General features: G+C 57.9%; 1 protein-coding gene across 3 annotated transcripts; it reads right to left on the reverse strand.

Annotated features, from left to right (window-relative positions):
* Positions 1-994: 994 nt before the first annotated feature.
* On the reverse strand, positions 995-18552 carry TP53I11 (tumor protein p53 inducible protein 11). Of its 3 annotated transcripts, none has more exons than XM_068554711.1 (8): positions 18512-18552; positions 7214-7281; positions 6248-6407; positions 5561-5619; positions 5301-5349; positions 4851-4947; positions 3734-3835; positions 995-3256 (listed from the first exon to the last, which is right to left on the reverse strand). In XM_068554711.1, exons 3-8 carry the CDS (start codon positions 6374-6376, stop codon positions 3123-3125), a joined length of 570 nt encoding a protein of 189 aa, XP_068410812.1. In that variant the 5' UTR covers positions 6377-6407; positions 7214-7281; positions 18512-18552; the 3' UTR covers positions 995-3122. The 3 variants fall into 3 exon arrangements, with proteins under 3 accessions (XP_068410812.1, XP_068410813.1, XP_068410815.1); XM_068554712.1 differs by lacking the exon at positions 18512-18552 and adding an exon at positions 17784-17858; XM_068554714.1 differs by lacking the exon at positions 18512-18552 and adding an exon at positions 8750-8827.
* Positions 18553-23962: the final 5410 nt, after the last annotated feature.

The raw sequence follows: 23962 nt of genomic DNA on the forward strand, positions 1-23962 counted from the left end.
GGCCGTGCAGCTTGTACCCCAGCGCAGGTCTCTAGACCACCCACAAATTGGCTCCAACTTCCTGGCAGAGGCAAAGGGCTGGCGTGAGGTTGACAAAAAAAAAAAGAAAAAAAAAATCAGGCTGGCTAGGCAGGGCTTAGGGTCAAATTGGGCAGCTGTGTGACTTCGGTCCAGGGGCGCCCCAGGCGTCAGGGCCCCATCTGGTCCCCACTGCCCAGGAGGATCTGGGGCCTTCAAGGTAAGACGAGCCGGGCATCAGGCACTATCCCCTCCGGGCCCCCGAGAAGAAAGGCTGGTCCTGGAGGAACACCTGGGTGAGGTGGGTTTGAGGGCAGACGTTAAGACTCTCATCCCCAAGGGCTCTCCAGAAAGGGGCCAAGGAGCCCTGGTCTGCCCCCACTGACCACATTCTGGGGCTGGAAAGGGGGAGCAGGCGTCTCTGCTCTGCAGCATTAACGCAGGCTGGTAGCTATTTTCAAGGCTCCCAGCGGCCATTCTGAGGGGGCACGAGAAGGCAAAGGCCAGCGGCAACAGCCCATAATAGGTGCAGATGGCAATTTGGGGCTGCTGGGGGAGGCGGGAGGGTAGGAAGTCTCTTTGCTGAGACTTCCTGACCCCGCTAACAGGCCAGGTGCCAGGGGAGACCTTGCACTTGGTCACATAACCCGCTCAACACCGAAGGCCACCTTCCCTGCTTAGTGGCTGGGCACTGGGGCCCCTCCCCAGCCTCCCTTGTCCCCGCTCTCCTCTCCATGCCTAAGGGGCCCAGACAGGATCCCCCAAACCGGCCGAGGCCCAGCACTCCCATCTCCCTAGACGCCCCCTCTTCCCCTCCCCGGTGGGTCCTATGTCGCAAGTCTATTTTGAAAACTCTAAGTGTTCCTTGCGGTAGGTAGCAGAGCTAATTTATCAAGTTTATTTCCTGTGAGCCTCCCTTTTTTATATTCTATATCAAGAGGAGTTTTTGTAATATAAAGCAGGACGCCCACACTGATGGTTTTGCACTGGTTTTTGTGACTGTTTCTTACAAAAAGAGAAAGGAACGAAGAATAAATAGTGACCGTGAGGAAAGGTGGTCTTGGTTTGGGGTCGGGGTGGGGAAGCTGGGCCGAGGCAGGAGGCTGGCAAGTGAACCGGGGAAGGGGCATTCTGGGTTCTCCCCAACCTTTAGGAGGGACAGAGCCAGGACAGCATCGTCCCAGCAGGCCCGCATTACCACCCCGGGGACAAGGTCCTGCCACCCTCCCTCAGCTTGGCTGGCTCTGCCCCCGCGGACGCCCGGCGCAAAGCCTGGCTCCAGCGCCCGGACTTCCCCCTGCCCTGCTAGCCTCCCGGGGGAAGTCCATCCGCCCAGCCCAGCGGTCATTAGGACAGACCATCCGCCGCTTGGCGGCGTGCTAGCCAAGCCTCCAAAAGCATGGGTCAGCGCAGAGGACATGGCCTTGGCTTGGGGGCACTGCCCACCAGCCAGTACCACTTCCCAAAGGCTGCCGTGGCTCCGGGCCTGCCTGGGGCTCCGCGGTTGGGGGCAGGATTCTGCGAAGAGGCACGAACTTCAGCCTCGAGGGATGGAGGCCAGGAGAGGACGGCCCCTCCCTAGTGTCCAGCCTCCCTTCCACTTGGCCGCAGTTACCAGCAGCACAGCCTTGGGCGCCCAACCCGCTGGGCCTCTCTCCTCGGCTGTGTTAACAGCGGTGGTGCCGTGCTCCGCTGGGCACAGGCCGTGTCCCTGGACGTGTGGCTGCAGGGACAGCTGGGCACAGGGGAGGGCAGCGAGGCCCAGCGTGGGCAGGGCCCGGGCCCAGGGCGCAGCAGCCAGAGCTGGGCTGCACCTAAGGACCAACCATCTCGCCCCCTAAACACTCTCTTCCAAGACGGGAAGGGACTCTGGGGCCGGGGCTGCTTCTCTCCACACCTGTCCCCAGGACACGGGGGCTGCCATTCCTGGGGTGCCGGAGGGAAGGGGGGCGTCGGGTAAAGGACTCGGGGGGGCACACAGGCTGCCGGGCCTGCAGGGGTCTTCATCTCTGAGGGAGCCAGCTGTCGGCCTCCTCCAGGGCATTTGATGGGGGCTGGGCATGAGAGGAGGCGGCTTGCTGAAATATTTATATTTTTTGCCCCTGCTGAGCTTGAAGGGCACCCAGTCCTACCCAGCCGGGCCTCAGAGGCACCCCAGGCCAGAGGGCCAGAGGGCAGCACCCTGGGGAGGGGGGGAGGGTGGATGAGGGGGGCTGAGCCCGGTGCACATCGGACCCTGGAGGACATGTCAAGTGATGAAGACATGCTTCTCTCTCTTCCTCATCCACAAACCCCGTCACTTACAGGTGGCCTCCATCTGGGGTTACCCGGGTGCCCATCTGTCGGGGCCGGCCTGTGGCTGAGGCCCTTGGCAGCCTCTGGACCCAGGCCAGTTGGGAGAGGGGGCACCTAGGGGCCTTCAGGAGCTGGGGTGGAGGCAGGGCAGCCAAGAGCGAGGCCCGAGGAGAGGCCGTGGCGGCCGGGGCTGAGGACAGGGCCCTGCTACCTGCAGCCCACCTCACAGAAGGCGGAAAGGGAGGTGCCAGGGGTCAAAGACGGACCCCTGCCTGCCAGCCCGCAGCTGCACTGTGTGTTTAGGGGGCAGAGGGTCCCCTGCATGTGGGGAGCGCCCGCATGGAAGGGAAGGGGCCCAGGGTCAAATTCTAAGGTTTTCCAGGCATGGGCAGAAGCCAAGTTCAGCTGCTTGGGCATTAGACTGGCTGGGGGCCTAGGGAGAGGACAAGGAGGCAGTCCACAGCCTCTCAAGAAAGAAGGGTCTTGTGACAGAGGGGCAGGAGCCTGGCCTTGGCCGGATGCCTGTGACTCAGGCTCTTCCTTGAGCATCTGTCCAGGGGATCCAGAGGCCGAGAGACCCATGAACGGGAGGCGTCACCGTGTGGGGGGAAGGATGGGGTGCAGAGGCTCCACCCCTCCCCAAACCTGAGGGCCCAGGAGATCACAGCGTTCGGGGAGTGCCCAGGAGGAGAGGAAGGCGGCCACTCCTGCCTGCCTGGGGCAGGGTCCTTCCTGCCTTCCGGAACCAAAGGGAAGCCGAGGTCCCCAGGCCTCCCTGCCCCAGAGGGGCCCCCTGGCCCGGCGGGCGGCTACACTTTCTTGGGTTTTCGGCCGACTTGGTAATAGAAGTAAACGCTGATGGCGACAAAAAGGAGGCGGCTGGCCAGGAGCAGCAGGATCCCTAGGGACACGAGGCCCGTCTCGGCTAGCGTGGCAGTGACCACTGTGGGAGAGAGGCCAGGAGGGGACACAGGTCAGAGGTGGGGCTATCCCTTACCCCCAGCACGGGATGCCATGGGCCCCAGGGTGGCTGCCTGACTGGCCCCCGCCCTGAGCTGGGGCATCCTATCAGCTGCCAACCCCATAGATGTGTCTTCCGTGATGCGCCCCACGCGGCAGGTACGGGGGGCGATCATGTGGGCAGAACTGGGTGTGTGCCATCACACCTGTGCTGGGTCCACAAGTGAGCAGTGGATTGTGGGTGCACGGGTGTGTATGCAGGAGGATACAGGCACATATCAGCTGCGTGAGCACAGGTGTGCAGGTGTACAGGTCAACCCAGCCACACGCGTCCCTCCCCCTCGCACAGGTTTTCATCACTTCCCAGAAACCAAGTGGCAAGAGTTGGGAGGCCAGGGGCCAAGCTGCCCACACCCTGTACCCCATCAGCTTCCCCATCACTGCCCACCTCAGGACTCACCCAAGAACTGCACCGAGAAGTAGCAAGCTTCAGTGAGCAGAGTCCATCGGATGATGACCTTCTCAGCCGTGTAGAGAGCGTTCCACATGATCAGGGAGATGCCTGGGGTGGGGGACAGAGAGGGGAGTGGGGGGCAGAGCAGCCTGATCCACCCGCCCCCCTGGGGGATGGGCAGGGGGCCTGGTCCTCCTCCCTCTGACGAAGTAGCCAGGATCCCGGACACGCCCTGCCCCCACTCCCACTGCTCAAATTAAAACTCATCCGTCATCCAACCTGACCCATAACCCCGTAACGCTAGCTCTCCCATTGCGTGGCTGAAGGGCCTGAAGCCGTCCCAGTCCCCACCCCCCAACCCCACCCCAGAGCTACTGGCACTGGCCCTTGAATGTCGAGTAGAAGTGCAGTTGGCACAAGGCTGGGGAAACTGGGTTGCAAAGTCGCGGAGGCCTTCTGAAACGGGGGACTGGGCCTCAGGAGGTGCGGCTGGAGTCCGGGGCCCACCGTGGGATGTGGGGGAGGGAGGTTTGGAAGGCAGACTGGATCCACCCCCCAGATGACCCTGAATATCAGAGACCGGGAGGAGCTGGGACTTCAGTCTGCGGGTAATAGGGAGCCATAGAATGTTTTGGAGAAGAGGAGGGACACCACCAGTGCTGGGTTTTAAATGCTGTCATTTAGCTTACTAACAGGCACTGCTGAGTGTGACTCAGGTTGGAGAGGAGACAGAAGTGGTTCAAGTGGGCGGTCCAAGGGTGAGGGTTTTACAGACACTGTGTTGATTTTGCCTCCTCCTCTAGGTTGTGAGGCCCTGGAGGGCGGAGCCTGGGCTTCTTTCATTTCTCTACCCCAATGCCCAGGTGGTGCACTACACACAGCAGGCACTCAATAAGTGCTTTGTCCCAGATGATGCCAAAGACAAGAGTCCCAATCCACTGGGGACAGTCTACCAGTGGCCACAAGATGGCAGCACACACCCAGCAGAGACAGACTTGTTGGCTGAAGCGTGGGTTCTGAAAAGGGAAGCCCCAGCACAAAGAAGGCTCCCCATGTTCCCTCAGCCCCTATTGGTCCCTCGGCTGCCTATCACCTCCCCAGAGTCTGCCCCAGAAATACTCACTGAGGAGGGCGCCGCCATAGAGGCGGATGGGGGTCTTGCTGGTCACCTGCGCTCCATCAAAGACTGCATCATAGAGCTGGTCAGGAAAGGTGAGGGCCTGCAGACAGCAGGCGGGAGGCTCAGGGTGAGGGGCTCACTGTGGAAACTTCCCCTGGACATCTCCTTCCTTTCCCCAGTAGCAGCCCAGGGTCAGGACACTGATTGCCCCCGACCCCTCCATACCAGGACAGAAGATCTGAGGTTCCAGGGACAAGGAGTTGGGACCAAGGACCATGGGAGTTAGGACGCTCCAGGGCAGGGCACAGGTGGGGATGTCAGGAGAACAGGTCATGGAGGCAGCCAGAGAGTCTGGACAGATGGGGCTTCAATATGATGGCCGTGCAGAGAAAGGCAGCAGGGGTCCCAGGGCAGGGGAGGGGGCTAGGTCCCAGGGGTGGGGCAGGGACTCACCATGATGGCAATGCCGGAGAAGAGCACAGCAGAAACAAACTGCCAGACCCTGGGGAGGCGTGGAGAGGAAGGTCAGAGCCAGACCCCTCGCTGCCACCCCAGGCCCCATAGGACCCTTCCCTCTCCAGCCAAGATGCCCAGGGATGGCTGGTCTGGGGGAGGGAATTTGAAGGGATGGAACCAAAGACAAGACTACACAGGGGCAAGGCTGATGAGCCCCACCCCCTAGCCCTGCCCCCCACCAAACTCGTAATGCTCACCTGAGCCCCAAAGGCTCCCGAACAGCAAACTTCATCTCATTGCCCAAGACCTGGCTGATCTGTGGACACAGAGGGGTCAGAGGCAACCAGGCTGAACGCAGCTCTGCCTGCCCAGTCTACTCACCCCCTTCCAGGGGCCCCTGGATGCCCAGGTGGCTCTGCTTAGCCAAAGGGTCACCCAGGCCGGGAGGGTCACACTGAGGCACACCCTCTCTTCCTCCTCTTGACACCGGGGCTTATGGGAAGCTGAAAATACAGTGGCTGAGGATGAAAGCTCAGAGGTCTGCCAGATGTGGGCTTGAAGGCTGGCTCTGCCACTTATTGGTGTGGCCCTGGGGAAGTCCTTAACCTCTCTGAGCCTCAGTTTCCTCATCTATAAAATGGGTTAATAACTGACCCTATATCTCCCAAGGTAAATAATGCTTATAAAGTAGCCGGTGCCATAGCAAGCAAATAATAAGCACTCAACTAATTCTAACGATCCATTTTCATTATTGCTACTATTCCTCTGACATAGCCATTAGATTTCTAGAAAATATGAGCTAAATCTGGGGGCTCCCTGCAGCTATAATGGGTCTCAGCTATTCTTCTCCCCAAACAGTGGGCCAGATCTGCCTCCCCAAATTGGTGCTCAGAGGCAGACCCCCATGTGGCTGGTTCAAGGCCCCTCCTCCGAGCTCTACCCACCTTGGAGCGGTGGACCTCCCCATCGTCATCCTCCCCGCCCACGCCGAGGATCTTGCGGGTCTTCAGGCGGCTCACAAGGTCCGTCTGGCTGTGCTTCTTCATGAGAGGTGGGGGCTGCTTGGCTGCCATCTTGTCCTGGAGCCCGGCCTCTGTAGGAGGGCTGCAGGGAGACACCAGCCTCAGCCACGGGTCCTGCCCAGCTTCCAGATCTCAGAGGGCAGCCAGACCCCAGCCCAGGGCCTGGGGAGGCCTCCCCGTCAACCTGGGGCAGCAGGTGGACACTGGAGGAGGAACCTGAGGGCCCAGGTTCAGTACTGGGCTCCCTAACCACCCGACTGTGTGATTAAAAAGGGTCAAGTCACTGCCCTCTCCTGGCCTCAGCTTCCTCATCTGTAAAATGCGTTAGGGCAGATGGTCCTAAGGCCTTCCAGCTCCGCCAGCCCGTCTGGCCTAAGTGGATGTGGTACACCCCAGACGACCAGGCCGGAGGGAGCATTACAGACTGCCCTGGAGGAGGTATAGGCCCAGGACAAGGCATTCAGGCCTGGATAGAGACTGTATCCAAAGGTTCCTGGGGGCAGGGGGTAAACTGGGGTCTGGGTCAGCCCTGCCAGAAGAGGGAAGGGTCTACCCAAGCCTGGGTAGGGCTCCTGAGTTCTGGAGTCCAGGCCGCCATTGAACTTTTGCCCAGACAATTCCTCTGCCCAGGAAGCCCTCCCACCCACCCTCCCAGACAACCTCCCTCTAACCTGCCAGCACTGAAAAGAAGGGGAGGGGGTGACCCCAGGACCCAGCTGAGCCAGAGGAGGAATGGCCAGGAGAGTTGGCAGGGCTCTGTGGCAGCAGTCCGGGCCTTGCCCCTCCCTGCTCTCCCCTCACCCCCCCTAGGTCTGCCCACGATCCTTGATGGCCCCCAACCTCCGGCCTCCCCCCAGCTCCACCTCAGACCAGCTTTTGAGCACCTACTGTGTGCCGGGCAGTGGAGACGCTGATGTGAGTTGAGTGGCCCTCCTCACCTTCAGTCAGAACAAAATCTATGTGGAGGAGACAACAGTGTAAACCACAGTGAGGTAAAGGCTTCCAGAAGCCGGCCCTGAGGGGGCTCCTGTGATCACAGCCGCCCTGCAAGATGGGTACTATTTACACCCATTCTACAGATGAGAAAACCAAGTTCAATGAGGTTCGATAGAAGACCGGGTTGAAAAATGGTGGTACCCCCCACCTTATCACGTGCCGCACCAGTGCTGGGTGCCTCCCATATCCCTGCACCTCTTTCTCACCCACAGCTACTCTCCAGCAAGGCAGGAAAACCACCCCCGATAACAGACAAGGCTCAGAAGTTGCCTGTCCCTCAACCAGGGACCTGAGGTGGGCTTGCTGGACCCCCCCAACCAGGCATCAGACTCAGGTCTTTGTGTGGCCCCCGGCAAGTCTCACCCTCTCAGCCCCAGCCAGAGGCAGGGCACAGAAATGTCCCCAGGTCACCTCCAGTTTTCCAGACTCTAAGACACTAAGACCCAGTGTCTTAGAACAAAATAGAGCACCCAGCAAATAAACATCAGAACAAAGAATCAAATGGGGGGGTGTTTGGAAAACATGGCTTTACACTGGATGAACTGGGCAGGAAGCATACCAGCTCGAGTTTGGACATAATGGCCAAGGTCATTACTGGAGGTCTTTAGTGAGTAATGTCCAGGCCCCACTGTCCTCCTAAGCCCCTGGCCTAGTTCCTCACCTGTAAAACAGGGGCAGCTATGCTTTCCTCTCCCACGTATATACATCCCGGGGAATGGGAGGCGGCGGCTGGTGGTGACCAGGAAGGCAGCTCAATGAATGCCTGATGCTGGTCAGCGGGGGCAGCTGCCCGGGGCAGCAAGGGTTTAACCAGGCTCCTGGGGGGGGGGGGGGGGCCCGGGCACTGTCACAACACCTCAGCCGCTTGCTACCACCTTCTGGTGAATCCAGGTAGAAGCTATGATCAGCCTGGCGTCCCTCCCACTTGCCAGGTGGACCCGCAGGAGGGTGCCCCCCGGAGCCAGCAAGCCATTGGCCCCTCACCCATCCCTCCATGAAGGAAGCACCAGGCAAGCTGGTCGCCACCTTTCCTCTTCCGGCCTCCCCTCTGGCCTTTTATTTTTTAATTTGCATACAGTGAAATGAACCTTCTTTGGGGTCTGTAGTTATATGAATCTTAGCACATGTATAGATCCAGGTAACCACCGCCTCCAAATCAGGACCCAGGGCAGCTGCATCACCAGTCAGACCCTCCCCTCACCCCTAACCCCAGGCAACCGCCGATCTGTTGTCTGTCACTATAGTTTTGTTTCTGTTTCTTCAAGTGTGTTACATAAATGGAATCATGTAGTATATAACCGTGGAGACCGGCTTCTTTCATTCAGCATCATGCCTCTGAGGCTCATCCAGGCTGCTGTGTATATGGACGGTCCCCTCCTCTCGGCAGGAGAGTGGGAATCAATGTACCAGTACCTGGCGTCAACGTACCAGTTCGTTTACCCTGTCACTCACTGAAGGGCATCTGAGTTGTTTCAGAGTTTGACAATTATGAACAGAGCTGCTGTAAACATTCATGTTCAGGTTTTGGTGTGACCATGAGTTTTCATTTCTCGAAGGTAGATACCTGGGTGTGGAATTATATTGAGTTATATGGTAAATCTACGTTTAATCCTAGAAGAAAGTGCCAGACTGCTTTCCAGAGCAGTGAGCCATTTCCGTTTCCCCACAATGCATGAGTGTTCCCATTCCTCCCGATCCTCGCCAGCACCAGGTATGCTCAGACTTGACTTTAGCCCTTCATATAGGTCTCCATAGTGTTTTAACCCTTCTCACCCAGGTCGGCCAGGCTGCCTGACTCAGTCCTGCTGTGCCCCTTACTGCCTACGTTTAGTGAACAAGTCACACTGCTCTGAGCCTCGGTTTTCCCCATCTGTGAAATGGAGCTGTAATTCCCAGCTCCTAGAGATCCAGGGGCAAAAGGAGAAGCTTGGTCAAGAGCATGCAGCACAGCACCTACACATTTAAATGAAAGGACTGCATTTAGTGAGCATGTGCTGTGAGCCATGTAGGGGGTGGTGGGACTGGGTCCCTGCCCTTAAGTAGCTCACAGCCTGAGCGGGGACAGGGATGCTGATCTGTCAGGCACGAATCAGAGCAAGTTGCTTCTCTGAGCCCCAGTCTTCTCATCTGTGAAATGGAAACACAATCCTTACATCTTCCCTAGGCCTGGTCAAAGCAGAAGCAAAATAATGGACAGAAAGTATTTTATAAAGTGCCAGCTAACTGCTAAAGCCAGAAGAGCTTAGCTGCAGAAGCCATACACTCTGAGTTCAAATCCCAGGGCCACCACTTCTTAGCTGTGTGCCTGTGGGCAAGTCACTTACACTCTCTGTGCCTCAGTCACCCCATCCATAGTTGGGGAAGCAAGGGGTCTTCCCTCATAGGGATGCTGTGAGAATACAAGATGTGACCTCCGTGAAGAGCGTAGGGTAGTGCCTGGCCCGTACCAAGTTCTTGGTTGACATGCGCACTTAGACACAGACACCCCCTCCTCCCCATGTCCCCCATGTGGCAGGGGCTCCGGGGTGGAGGCCAGGGAGGATCAGGAGAGGGGCCTAACTAGCATTTCCTAACGTCTCCACGCTTTGGGCAAAGCCCCCAGACCTCAATCCCACGGCGTAAGGCTGACACTCAGGCCACAGCACACCAGGCCTGGGCTGTGTCAGCAACCCCCGCTCAGAGGGTCGGCTGCCTTCCTCTGCCCGATGGTCCCTCCCCACCAACACAGGCACAGTGCTCGCCTCGGCACCACAGGCCCAGGGCTGGTACAGAAGGGGGGCTACAGGGTCCTGGGCTCCATGTGACATCCGGTATCACTCAGGCACAGCCATCAGGTGCCTGGGCTGGTGGGACCCACTGCGGCCGTCCCCAGAGCCCAGAGCCCAGAGCCCAGCAGCAAGCTCACCACCAACAAAGGGCCCTACAGCCTCCCAGGGAAAGTGAGATCTTAAACATTATCTCCAGGGAGCAGGGTCCCCAGCACCTGGCCCTACAGAGTTAAGTGCTCTGAGCCCTGCGTCCTATTGCTCCTTCACCCGCAGGACTGGACCCCACCTGGAGAGGGCAGGCGGGCAGCTGCCACACTCACACGCTCACATACACACACACGCACGTGTGCGCACAGCAGCCCCTAAGCACCCCACCGCCGAGACACACCACACACCCCCTCTGATCTGCCCATGAACTTTCCTCCCTTTCAAGGTCACTCCAGGTAGGGCTGGCCCCATTTTAACCTAAGAGAGGACAGAGGACAGCTCCCCCACTCCCTCCTTGTACCCCAGCTGAACACTGGCTTTGGGACAGCCAGACCTGGGTTCAAATCCTGATTCTGTAGGACACCGCAGCTTTCCCAGCCTCAGTTTCTGCCCCTGTGCAATGGGGCTGATGAGAAGGCCCACTCTGCAGAAGGGCTGGAGGAGAGAGATAACAGGCGATACCTTGTGGCAAAGCGCCCTGCCCGGGGCCAGGCAGGGCCCCGCTCCTTCTCCTTCCCTCTCCTCACTCAGCCGTGCACAGTGGAAAAAGCCTGCCTGTCACAGCCGTCATGCTTCCTTTCCCAGGCCCCACTGCCTCCTGAAGGGCCCCCCGGGTGCCAGGCTGGTGCCAGGCTGCCCAAGGCTAGGGGAAGGGCTGGGAGGAAGGCTGCCCTTGCTCCTAGATGCTCACTTGGGAGGCCCTGCTAGGCAAGGAGAAGGAAAAATGCAGCTTGCAGCCCCCAGACCCAGTGTTCACGATCCTCTGCATTCTGCCCCTGGCCAGCCTCTCTGACCTCAATTGCCAGTAAACTGGGAAATCACTGTCCTTTGAACAGTTGTTCTCCCTTCTGAATCACTGCCTTCCACTCCCTCCATCCCGATGCCCCGTTCCTCGGGGTCTTTGCACGCCCCCTCCTCCAGGGAGCCTTCCCAGGGCACAGTGCCCCTCCCCTCTCTGGACCCTCAGTGGCGGCCAGGGCCACTTCCGGCCCATCCTCATCATTTCAGGGCCAGCTGGCCTCCCCGAGACCCAGTGATCTGAAGGCAGGGCTGGTATTGTGCCCACCTGAGAACCTCCCCGCTGGCCCCGCTGGGACACAGAGGTACTTTGGCAGCAGAAGCAAATGAGGGACGGTCAGGCCAAGGCAAGCAGGTCTCCCTAACTCTACCCACAACACTCAGGATCACACTCAGTTAGACCTGGCAGGGCCCAAGGGGAGGCTCTGCCCCACACACACGCTGGACAGGCCAGAGAGCTGAGGCCCAGAGCGGGCGAGCTCTGCCCCAGGCCACACGTGAGCTGGTGACACAGGAGAGCAGGGAAGGAGCTTTGTGGTCAGGCAGAGCTGGGTTCCAATCCGGTACCTCCTCTGGCCAGGTGACTGTGCGCAAGCAGGTCAGGGGGTGCTGAAGACTCCAGGAGAGTAGGTGGGGTCTTCCCTGGCAACTGGGGTGCCCAGGAGATGACTGGAGGCTGGGTGAGAACGTTGGGTGAGACCCCACTACCACCTCAGAGAGCTGCAGCCATCTCTAGGTGAGTGCCACGGGGCAGGGGTTACTGATGGTTTTGTTCACCTGGCCGGGACAGCTCCAGGCATGGGAGGAGCTCAACAAAAATTTGGGACAAAGTAAAGTTGGGGGAAGGGTTTCGAGGTGCCCTGCTGGCCAAGATCTGACCCCGTGTAGCCCCTTCCTCCTTCCTCATCTGAGGCCAGAAAAGAACATCCCCAAAGAGCTCCTAGCGGCAGCAAGACAGAAGGGGCCATGATGGCACAGAGGCCAAGCAGAACCTCGAGATTGGACCAGGAAGGGAAGGGCTCATGAGGGGACGGGAGGAGCGCGTTACAAGCGTCAGGGGAGGGGCTGGGGCGGGCATATACTTAATGATGAGGCACACTTGGACTCAAACCCCCAACTCTTTCTCTTAATTGTTCTGTGACCTCAGGAAAGTTACTTAACCTCTCTGAGCCTCCATTTCCTCATTTGTGAAACCACACGACGACTTCTTAGCTCACAGGGTTGTGTGATCAGACAGACTGAGAAAAGGCAGTGGACGGGCCTGGTCCCTGGTATGCACTCCCCAAAGGACAGCAATTAACAACACTAAAGGGGTGGCTGTCCAGGCGCTGCCCTGGCAGCAGAGCCCATGGGGCTGAGACATCTTTCCCAAGCCAGTCCTGGAGGACCTCTCCCAACCCCCCTGTAGCCTTCCCAGGAAGCCTGGTTTCCATAGAAACAGATGGACTGCAGAGCTGTCCCCTTCATGGAGAATGTGCCACCATGAGGGCTGGCTTAGGAGGGGCTGGGGGAGAGGAAGGGGCCTGGGGCCCAGAGCACCCACCAGCCGCCGAGCCTCCGGTGATTCAGGGGGGAGTCATTGCTGTTGAGTGTCAGAGCCAAGAACCGCTTCCTTTGCAAACAAGACCCTCTGCTGGAGGGACAGCATACCTGTCCCTCCCCATCTGGTAAGGAGAAATGCCCCCAAAACTTCCTCCCAAGGAAAGGGGGCAGGGGACAAGTACTTCTAGACCAGGAATTCCGTGTAACCCCCATAGCCCTATGAGAACAGCTGTACTATGACTCCCATTTTACAGATGAGGAAACTAAGGCCCAAGTGACTTACGTATGTGTCTCTTGGGGGTAAGTGGCAGAGCCGAAATTCAAACTAAGTTAACTGTGCCTAACTGGATATTCAGAGAGGAGCTGGTGTGTGTGCACACGTGTGCATGAGCGCACGTGTACATGTGCGTGTGGTGGGGGTGTGGTGTGGTGAACATGACATCCAAAAAGAACTAAGCTCTAAGCCATCTTCCCCATCGCATCTCCCCGTGAAAGTCCCTGGCAGGTTGCCAGCATCTGAACCCCTCCCTGGGGTCCAGCCTCCCTTGGATTAAGGCCCTGTGACTCCAGCAGGACCTGGGAAGGGCTACAAGGAGACCCATTGTTCAGTTATCATGTTGGTGCAAAATAGCTGGAAATGGGGTCTGGCACGGGCAGCAGAGGAGTGGGGGCAGTGAGAGATGGAGCCTCCCGGCCCTGGGCAGAGGGAAGGGGAGGCAGGGAGAGCCCCAGCAAGGGGACCATGGGGGCTGGAGGGTCCAGAGCCTGCATCATCCTTCCTGTGGTCCCTTCCTGGGGCAGCCCATCAGCCCCTTGGGCGAGATGGGGTCTAAAGAACCCCCAGCCCAGAACCCTCCACCGGGGCCCTCAGGCAGAGTGAATTTCAAATCTCAAGGTCCAAATCTCTGTATCATTAGTCCTGTGTCTTTGGGTAGATTAACTTCCTGGAGCCTCCATTCCTTCACTGTAAATGGGGTGACAATGCCTGACTTACTAGGTTGTCAGCAGGGTTGGACTAAACTAGGAAGTCACACAGCTGCATCACCGACATTATCACAGTGGCCTCTGGGGTGCAGGTTTTGCCGGGTGGGCGTTTCCTCAGGGTACACGGGCTAAGGGAAGAAGCTGAGGCGAGGCTGCCACGTGGCAGGGCTTCCTTGCAGTGTGTCCCTCGAGAGCAGAGTGCAATTATTCTAAAGGCCAGCCTGCCTTAGGCGGCCTTGTCTCTCAAGTAGCCGGTGAGCCAGTGGAAGGTGGGGCTGCATCATCCATCTCTCTCTGTACCAGCATCACCACCGGGCTCAGGGCTCTGTGTCAAGGGCAAGGATGACAGAATAGAACTGGCGGGGGAGAAGAAAGAACACGATGCGAACCTGCTGGGGTACAAACCAGTCCCCATGACAAAGCTCTGTAGTCAAGAAAGGGATTCCACACCCCATTTCCAAGAACTCCAGGAACACAGGAGCTGGCAATGGAGGGTTTGACTGAAGCTGGAAGGCTGAGCCCTGAGTCACTGGGCTGGGAGACAGGACAGCTGAGGTCACCAACAGATTCTGCCATCACAGGTAAGCCAGGGCCGGGCTCTGGGACTCAGCTTCCTCGCCTGAAAAATGGAAGCGTGGTCTCCAGGGCCCCTCCTGGCTGTGATATTCCTGATCTGGCTTCCAAACCTTGTCACTCACCAGCCGCACTCCAGCAAAGACCCCAGCACAAGCTGCCCCGCCCCCAAGTCCTACCACCTCTCTCACTGGCTCTGGAAACACACATTTTGCTATTTCTCTACCAGTTCTCTTTCTTTCGAAGCTGCCTAATTTCCAGAAGGACAGAGGAAAGCCCACGTTTTCATCACAAATATCTCCAAGCCCTCAGGGACAGAAAAAATAAACATTCCCTGCTGTGTTGGAGAGGGTGAGAGGGCAGGGCAGGACAAGGGGCAAGAAGGAGGGGACATCCCTGGGGGCCTCACCCTCTGAAACTGCTGTGCGGGCAAGGGGGTGTCCAGGCCTTGGATGGCCATCCACTGCCACACAGAAGTCACTGAGAGGGGCTTCTCTGTCCCTACTGTCACTCACAAAGGGCAGAACACATGGAGAATTCCTGTCCTTTCCAACCCAGGAGTGGGCCAGCCTCCCCCTCAGCGCAGCGACCACATCAGGGCCCTCAAAGGCAGCTGGTGCTTCCAGATCCCATGGGGCCATGGTTATTGGGACAGTCTGGCTTCCAGATCCCATGAGGCCAGAGCTCTTGTGAAAAGGCAGTGGCCATATCCCTCTCCCCTCCCACTCCTTCCACCTCCCCCACGCCTGTAGATGCCCAGAAACTTGGAGAGGAGGAGAGAAGGGTGGGAAGGGAGTGTCTGTGAAGAGATGCCCCACAATTTTGAGCCAACTTTTTCATAAGCAAGTAGTTATTTGCCCTTTGGGTGGGTTGGGGGAGGCAAGCAGAAGGATCCCTGTACTTTTCCCAGTACCCTGATGGGGCAGAACCACAGTCCAGGACTAACCATCTCCCCCAGGGTTTGGGGGGCTCTGGCATGACTCAAAAGGCCTGTGCTGATATCCTGGCTCCACCACGTATTAGCTGCATGGCCTTGGGCCAGTGATACTACCTCTCTGGGCCTCAGTTTCCTCTTCTGTTAAATGGGTGTAATAATGACACCCACCTCCCACTGATGAGAAGATGCACAAAAAACTCCTAAAACAGTTCCTGTTTATAGTGAACGCTCAAAAATAATGTTGCTCTTATTTTCAGACAAGGAAATTAAACTTCTTTGCCTCAGTTTCCCCCTTGACCATACCAACTTCAGAACAGGTCCCCCTGTAGAAGCCACATGTGGATACAGAGTGGGGTGCTTACAAGGGAGTGGCCACAGGAAGGAAATGGGAAGAGAGAGAACTAGGGTCACTCTGGCTCAGGAGGAAGATGCTGCCCTGAGTGTACTGACAGCAGGTGGGCAAGGGGAACCTGGGAAGGGGGCTGGCAACAGGCTGCAGAATATGGAGCCCCTTGGGGTACTAAGCCTGGGTGGCTCCCCTCCATATCCCCAGCACTTGGCCAGGCCTGGCCTGGGGAGGGGCACAACCATTGTTGTGAATAAATGGTTGAGATGCAGGGGGAAGGGAAAATTATTACGGGCTAGGAGTCAGAACATTAGGCACCCCACCCTGCAGTTGCCACTCCTAGGCAGCTTGCCCTGGGGTTACTTATGCTATCTCTGAGCATCACCTCCCTCATCTGTGAAATGGGGAGGCTTATCCCCTCTCAGCCAGCCTTGTCTCCTATCTCTTCCCCACCCGCTCACTCTACCCTAGCTACACTGGCTCCTTACAGCTCACTCTACCCTAGCTACACTGGCTCCTTACAGTTCCTCAAATAGAGCGGGCACATTCCAGCCTCAGGGCCTTTGCACAGGCTGTTCTCTGCCAGACCTTTAGTCCCTGAAGCTATCCCCACAGCTCACTCCCTCAAAACTTTAGCTCGTAAGTCACCTCCTCAGGGAGACCTCCCTGACCACCCTATTTAAAATGGCGACCTCACCCCTGGCCTCAACACCCCCCAACACTCAACTTTTCCCCCTCACCTCCCAATATACCATATAATTTGCTTATTTACTTTATCAGTTATTTGCCCCTCCCCCACTGTAAGTGTCAGCTCCAGAAGGGCAAGAATCTTTTAATTTTGTTCACAGCTGTCTCTCAGGGCCTAGGACTGTATCTGGCACTTTGTTCATTAAATCATTTTTGGCCTAGCCCTCACAAACATTTTGTTCAATAAATGAAAGAAAGTAAAGAACAGTTCAGCGCTGTGTGAATATCACAGGTCACTGTCAATTCCACTGTTCCTCCCACCCCCAACCCCTGAACTGGCAGGCCCTTCCTCCAGCAGACACAGAGGGGGGCTACCATAAGATCTTGGGGGAGGGGAGGCAGTTGAGTGTGGGGTTAGAGAACTTGGGGTGCTGGTGGCGGGCCTGAGCTGTGGATCCAGGAGGTACTGACAGCCAAACATGGGTGGAGGGCTTTGGGCCTCAGCCCTCCACTCCAAATTTAGGACAGATTAAGCTGACAGCAGGTGGGCAGAAAAGGAGAAGTCAGGTCGGCTAGTTCCCAAGACAATGGGGCCAGGAGGGCACCTTTGGGGGGCAGAGGGCCCCTTTTACAGATGGGATAACAGAGGCCTGGAGAATACGTAGTCTTATTTACTAACAACCCAAAAAGAAAAATCTTTGCTCCCCCTGGGCTAAGTGTGAGGCCCGGCTAAAAAATGGACTCGGCCTCCCCCTGGCTCTCCAACAACCCTCTCACCTCCCTCTCCACCCCCCACCCCTCCCCCCATCCCCCATCCCTGTGTCCCTGTCCCTCCCCACCCCCCACCCCTCCCCCATCCCCCATCCCCCATCCCTGTGTCCCTGGCACTGCGAGCTGGAGGAAGAGAGGGCATCAGCTCCCTCTCCACAGGCCACCAAGACTGGAGGTCCAAGAGGCCTCTCAGGTGGGGTGGGCATCCCTGCAGCCCCGGTGCCTTCTCCCCGCAGGGCAGCCCCACCGGGAAAAGTTTGTCTGAAGGAAATCAACCAGGAAGTGCGGGGCGGTGGGGCGGTGCGGCGGCGAGGCGGCCTTGGCCGTCGACGCTGGGCTCTGGGCTACAGAGACGCCCCAGGGTTCTCGGCCTCCACCCTCCACCCGGCTCCCGCCCCCGTCCCCTTCGCTCCCGCGTAGAAATCCGCTCCCCCCGGGGCCTCGAGGAGGCGGCGGGAGCCCGGGACGGGGTAGGGGCGGGGGAGGGCGGAGCGAGAGGACGCCGAGCTAGGTCCCAACCGTGATAGGGGCGTCGGGGGTGGGCGAGGCGTCCTGGCGGTTCCCCTACGGACCCCCGGAGTGGGTACGAGTATACCGCCCAAGGCAGGCAGTCCCAGGCTATTCAGCGCCAGGACAATGGCACCACGCTGCCCCCGTCCGCTGAGCGCGCGGCTTGGGAGAGAGTGGGGAGCGTCGGTCTCCACCTGTCCATCCCCTAACCTCCTCCCAACAACTGGGGCTTAGGCTCGGCTGCCGCTTCTGCTCCCCCCACCCCTGGAGGCTGGGGTCTCCCGGTCTTGCTCCTCCCCCCTCCAATGTGTCCTTTATCTCCCAGCTCCAGATACCCACCCACTTTCATAGAGGGCTGGGGGCTCCAGGCGGGAGCTCCTGGCTGTCCGGACGCCTGCGGTGCTCTGGCCCAGCACTCCCGCCCCCGCGGTCTCCCGAACCAGAAGGTCGGGCCAGACTTATGGGCAGCGGGAACCCCGCCACCTTCAACCTCGACCCAGCAGGGGGCGAGGAAGGGGACTCGCAAGTTTGTGCCGCACACACCCCGGACCCGGGAACAATGGAGGGAGGACGGGCACAGGGATGGAGGGGGGAGGGGACAGAGAACCGAGCGCGGGGACCGAGTCAGACCCCAGGGAGGGAGAAAATGCTTTCCGCTCGGTTTCTCCCTCGCTCCGAAGCGGAGAGCGCGAGCCCAAGAGGCGGGGGCGGAGGGCGGAATAAACCGTCCTAGAGGGAGGAGACGGCGGAGGGAGGAAGCCGGGGGAGAGAGGGAAACCGAGTCAGAGGAAAGGGAGCAAGCGGAGAGCGCGAAGGAGAGGACCTGAAGGGGCTGCGGGACGGCGCCCGGGAGAACCGCGGAGGGGGGAATCCCTGGAGTCCCGGCAGAACCCTCCAGCGCCAAGAGGTGCTGGGGCGCCCGATTCGCGCGCACGGGGTCCTCTCTGTCCTCGGCGGTCCCTGCGGCCGCAGGAGCCCCAGTGGGCTGCGCTGCGCAGGCACCGGCCAGCTGGCGGCGGGAAGGGAAAGTGCGAGGCTCCGAAGCGGCGGCGGGGAGCAGAACTTACGTTCCTAGCGCCTGCTGGCGCCGGCGCTGCGCGGAGCTGGCGTGCCAGGGGGACTCTCGGGCCCTCGGGCGACTCACATCGCGCCGCCCGCGCCGGGCAGGGCAGGGCCGGCTGGACTGCGCGCGGGGCCCAGCGCGGCGGGGCTTTGCCCGAGTCTGGCGGCCCGAGCTGGTCCCTCCTCTCAGTTTCGTGCACAAGCCAATGGCGCGCCGTCCCCTCCCACGCGCCGCGCTGCCTAGCCCCCGAGGGTGGCCGCCGGGGCGGGCGGGAGAGAAGGGTTGGGGCGACTGGGCCCACGGGCTCCCCAGCCGAGGCTTTCCCGGAGATCGCCTGCGGGGGGCGCGCTCACGCCCCGGGGGAAGGCGGTTGGGAATCCGAACGGAGGGCTCGCGCCGCCCAGGGAGACTTTACGTGGCAAATTCTCAAGACTGCGCCCCTTTCGTGAGACTATCAACACCCTCATAGGTTGGCAAGCCACCTTGTCTTAAATATCCCTGGGGTATCGCCTGGGGCCTAGGCCAGTGTCTAAAACGGAAAGGAATGCTTTGGCTGGTAGATACCCAAGTGTGTAATAACACAGTTACACAACAATGGTCCCCGTCTGCTGAGCGCCCGCTCCGTGCCAGGCACCATGTGCTGAAGGAATTACAAGTATTAACTCGTGATTCTCACAACTACCTATGAGGCCGGGATGATTGATCCCATTTTACAGACGGTGGTCGTTAATGTTTGCTTTCATTTAGTCTTCTGGCTTCCAGCCTAGGCTCACCCTTTCTAGTCCCCCCTTGCTTGGTGTGACTTTGTCAAGTAACATGACACCATCAACCCCCCCCCACCACACACACACACGCACACACACGCACACCTTCATCCTCCAGCCTAAAATCCAGCCTCAGCTATGTTGCTATAAATTGCACTGTCAAGGGACAAAGATCTTAGCTGGGGCTCATTGGCACGTGGGGGAGGGAGGAGGCACAGTGGCGAGACCTTTTGTGTCCGCACATCCTGTGGAGGGCAAGGGGGGTGAGAATGGAGTTTGGGGGTCCTGGAGGCTCTCTGGGAGCCTTTCAGCCTAAAACAACTAGATTTCTACAGCAATTCCCCCCCCCTCAAGATTCTGAGCTCATTTCAATCCTTTATGACTAGTAATATATTTCCCCACCCCAACTCCCACCAACCTCCTTCCTAGAAAAGAACACCTGCATCTCTTTATCTTGGCTGATGGTCACAATGGGAGGGGGGTGGAGGAAAGAGGAAGGCGAGGTTGATGACAAGCTCCATTTCACAAGATAAGCAAAGGGGGCAGAGAAAGGTGAGTGGTTCCCCAGGCTTCTACCTGTACCTTAAGAGTTGATCAAGCAGGCTCTGGAAGCAGACTGCCCAGGTCCAAATCCTGGCTCAGGCTTTTGGAAACTGTGTGGCCATGAGCAAGTAACTTAACCTCTAGGTGTCTGGTTTTCTCAGTGTACAAAATGGGGGCAACCAATAGTAGGAACACCTATGGTTGTTGTGGAGATTTAAATGGCAGCAGCTCATGCTTATTGGGTGCTGACTGTACCAGGTGCTCAGGGCTGGTGTGCCAAGCAGACTCCCATTGCCCTCCCCGGAGCTGTGACTGGGCAGGAGAGGCTATGCCCTTTACACAGAAGTAAACAGGAAGTGCCTGGCTTATAGTAAGCACCCAGTGACGGTTAGCTGTCTGATTACCAAGGTAACACTCTGATCCTGAGGCAGTGCTGTGGCCCACAGTGCCACCATCCCTGCTCCCAGCCAGTGATAGCCAATAATGAATGAATGAGTGAATGAATGAATGAGTGAATGAATATGACTACAGATCAGGATTGTTCCTAGCTTTGTTGGGTGAAGCACAGACCCAAAATCCACCTGACTGAAGTCTCAGGGCTTGATAGTAGTCTTTGTGACAATTCAGAGTCTCAACTCACTGCCTTAACAGAGCTGGCTCAAGCAGGGATGATGAATTCATTTGTTACTCCTTCTGCCTTCCCAGCATTCTGGGCTCTGGGTTGCTGAAGGGCAGGCACCAGCCTCACTTGTGTGCAGTGTTACCCCTGATTGCCCCCCTGACTAGGAGACACAACTAGTGCTCCCCTAGGTGTGACTACTGGATATACCCGAGAGCCTGACTTTTATCAATAGACAGAGGGACTTTATAACAATTGCTCCAAGATCTCCAACACAGAAGGGGCTGCTTTAGTAGTAGTGAGTACCCTGTCACTAGCAGCATGCAAGCAGAAGCCAAGGAAGAGTTGATGAGGGTGCTAGAGGAGGGGTTCATGCCTTAGGTGGTGTTTGATGTGGATAAACCTTGAGCTCTGGGTGACTTGATTCTGTGTTCTTGTTTCCCAAGCCCATCAGATGGGAGGGTGTGAGCACAAGCCGTCCCATCATCCTTCACGAAGGAGGCAATGTTGACTGGGCCCTTCCTGTGTGCCAGACAAGGTGCTGGCTGTTGGGGCCCCAGTCCCTGTCCTTGAAGAGCTTACAGCTCCTGGGAGGCAGATGCACGCACAAATAGTCAAGCGCAGCAATGGAAACAACTCACAGTAACAGCCAAAGTGCTTGGGGGGGCCGGAGGAGAAGGAAGAGACATTCTCCATTACCCCTGGCGTCCACTTTCCCTAAAGAGCCCATTAAAAGCTCTGTTCTCTTCCTTCCTATATGATTTTCTAAAGTGATGTGCCTCTACTTCAGAACATTCTTTAGACTGCCATTCTGCCTTTAACATTTCTGAGTTACCTCATCTTTACCTTGGACATAAATGTAAAGAGGATAAAAACTGACATTTGTAAAGTGCTCCCCAAATCTAGGCAAGAATAGGTGCTTGACACGTGGTAGCCATGAGATGTCATCATTATTTACAGTGCAGGCCAGGGAACATTAACTGAGAGGGCGAGAGAAGGGGGTTAGGACTGCTGGCTCTGCTCCTAACCAGCTGTGGCACCCTCTGCTGCTCCTGAAAAAACGAGCTTGTGAGAGTCACGTGAGGTGATGAGATGCAAAAGGTTTGCAGACTGGAGATGCTGATTCCTATTATTATCATTATTATTGTGATTCTCATTATTGTGAAATGTTTCCCTCAAAGCCCCAGGAGGGTGGGGGTGGGGTGGAGGTGGAGCCCAGAGCCGTGGCTGGGGGAGGGTCACTCCCCTCCAGCCTCCCACAGGAGCCTGGGAGCAGCTGGGCCTCCATCTGCCCAGGTTCCAGCCAGCAGGGGCGGCAGCACCTCCTCTGTGGCTGTGTGTCTGTGTGTGCGCCCGTGCAGGTGGGTGTTGGAAGGTGGAGTGGGCACAGGGAATGCCAGCGTCTGTGGCTAGAAATCACTTGTGGATTGTGGCTCCCCGGGGAAGAACGCAGAGGCAATTAGATTTCAAAGATGCCAGCAGTGGGACTAGTGTTGGCACCCAAGACATGAGGAGAGAGGCTGGGGGGAGTGAGGGTTTGGCCTAGTCTTTGGGGCTAGGGACAGGGGATAGGTCTTACCAGGCACCCCTCCCTGGGGATGGCGGTGCGTGTAGAGGAAAAAGATGTTGTCAGAGGCCTGTGGTGGTTGAGCCCAGGGGTTTTGGAGCTGACAGACTTGGGTTCAAATCCTAGGGATGGGCCAGTGATTTCATTTCTCTAAGCCTCAGTTTCCTGGTCTGTAAAATGGGGATAATAGTAGAGCCTATCTCCTAGAGGTTATTGGGAGTTGAAGAGAGAGGATGCACGTTAAGCTGTTAGCAAAGAGAAGGCACATAGTAGACTACTGTTACTGATATTATTCGTAGGAAGCCCAGAAGAAGGAGGGAGGGAGAGGGCCTCGGAGGTGCCACTGCTTGGTAAACTGGGAAAGTAGCTCTGGGGTGAAATGTCAAGCCAGGAGGTGGTGGAAACTGCCACAAGGAGCGCCATCTTGGCCCAGACCGAAACAGCCACTGTCCCAGCACACAGCGTGAAGCAGAGGAGCTGGGCTTTCGTAACTCCTGCCACTTCCCTTTGCTGGTTCCCCTCACTTGCTCTAGCGTGTCTTCCTTCCCTGTGAGCCTGTCTGGTAAGAAGACCTCTGGGTCTTTCCTCTGCAATTCCAGTGGGCCCAGGCTGAGCACAGCTTTGGGGACTGGGAGCTCAGGGACCCTGAGACAGGCCTCCCCCACCCTGCCTGGCCCCTGCCTCCACGCCGGGGAGACTGTCCAGGCCTCCTTCCCTCCACCCCCACCCTCCCTCCTGTGAATCATCCCCACCGCTGCCGTTGCTGCTCCAGGACCGCAGAATGTCATGCAGCTCCTCACCTGTGGGAGAGACAACGCATCAGGATGCGGGTGGAAGCAGTGAGACTCAGCCCTTCTCAAGGAAGGACGTGGCAGCTCAGCTCTGGGACCGGAGGGCCACAGCCAGCCCTTTTCTGCTTCCACTGGGGAGAGCTCAAGGGGGCAGGTGAGAGCAGAACTTGGGAGTTAGACCTGGATCTAGGGTCAAGGCCCTAATTCTGCTTATTAGGTCTGTGGCCTTAGTCGAGCTACTCAGCCTCTCTGAGTCGCAGTTTCTTCATCTGTCAAATGGAAAGAGAAGAATCATGCTGAGGCACAGGGACTTGGAGGATTAAGTGAGGCACGACCTGTAAGCCCTGAGCTCAGAGCCTGGCTCACAGTAAGTGCTCAATTAATGTTCACTGACTCAGTGAATGAATGAGCAGGCGACAATGGTGGTGAGTGGCGGTGCAGGGAGGTGCATGTGACTGTCTTTGGGAAAGCCAGCCTCCACCAGCTGGCTTGGGGCGGTGGGGTCACTGTCTGGGGGCCCAGGACACCTGTTGCTCTGTGCTGGTATGAGAGAGGCAGCTTCCAAAACTCAGAACAGAGTATGGACAATCCCTTGTGGGCACAGCGCACACTGCTGCAAGTCGGATAAGAGCCTCAGGCTGGGTGCAGACTCTCTGAAAGTGCTGAGCCCTGCCTGACCAAAAAGAATTGCTATGGGGTGGGGGAAAAACAGATAGTGGATCTTCAGCTTGGGAGACCCCCCCCAAACCCCTTTACAGTGATAGCATAGAGCAGCCACTCTAGGCTGCGAGGTCAGGACCTTGGACCCTGGGCAGCCAGCTAGGGCCATGAGCAGCACCTCACCTGCCTCCTGCCCAAGGGGATGCTAGGCCACTTGGGTACCACACCCTAGAGAGTGCTTTCATCTTCTCAATAGATAGCTTTCTGAGCCCTTACCATGTGCCAGGCCCTGGTCTAGGTGCTTTACATGTATTAACCTTAACAGATCTCATGAGGTTGGTACCATTATTAGCTCCATTTTATAGATGAGGAAACTGAGGCCCACTGAGTTACATAACTTGCTCAAGGCCACAACCCAGAGATCAGTGAGCTCAGGATTGGAACCCCAGGCCCAGTGCCCCAGACGGCTCTGGCTGTGCTGCTGACCTGGGCAGGGATGGCTGATCCTCCC

This window comes from Eschrichtius robustus, chromosome 11 (assembly GCF_028021215.1).
Source record: "Eschrichtius robustus isolate mEscRob2 chromosome 11, mEscRob2.pri, whole genome shotgun sequence".
Lineage (NCBI taxonomy): Eukaryota > Metazoa > Chordata > Mammalia > Artiodactyla > Eschrichtiidae > Eschrichtius > Eschrichtius robustus.

Bases quoted from the DNA above. Each gene is read 5' to 3' on its own strand.
- TP53I11 (XM_068554711.1), bottom strand. From the start codon at position 6,376: ATGGCAGCCAAGCAGCCCCCACCTCTCATGAAGAAGCACAGCCAGACG. The intron at 5,620-6,247 runs GTGGGTAGAGCT...CTGTGTCCACAG, and splicing joins GGGAGGTCCACCGCTCCAAG to ATCAGCCAGGTCTTGGGCAA. The intron at 4,948-5,300 runs GTGAGTCCCTGC...TGCTGTCTGCAG, and splicing joins TCTCCGGCATTGCCATCATG to GCCCTCACCTTTCCTGACCA.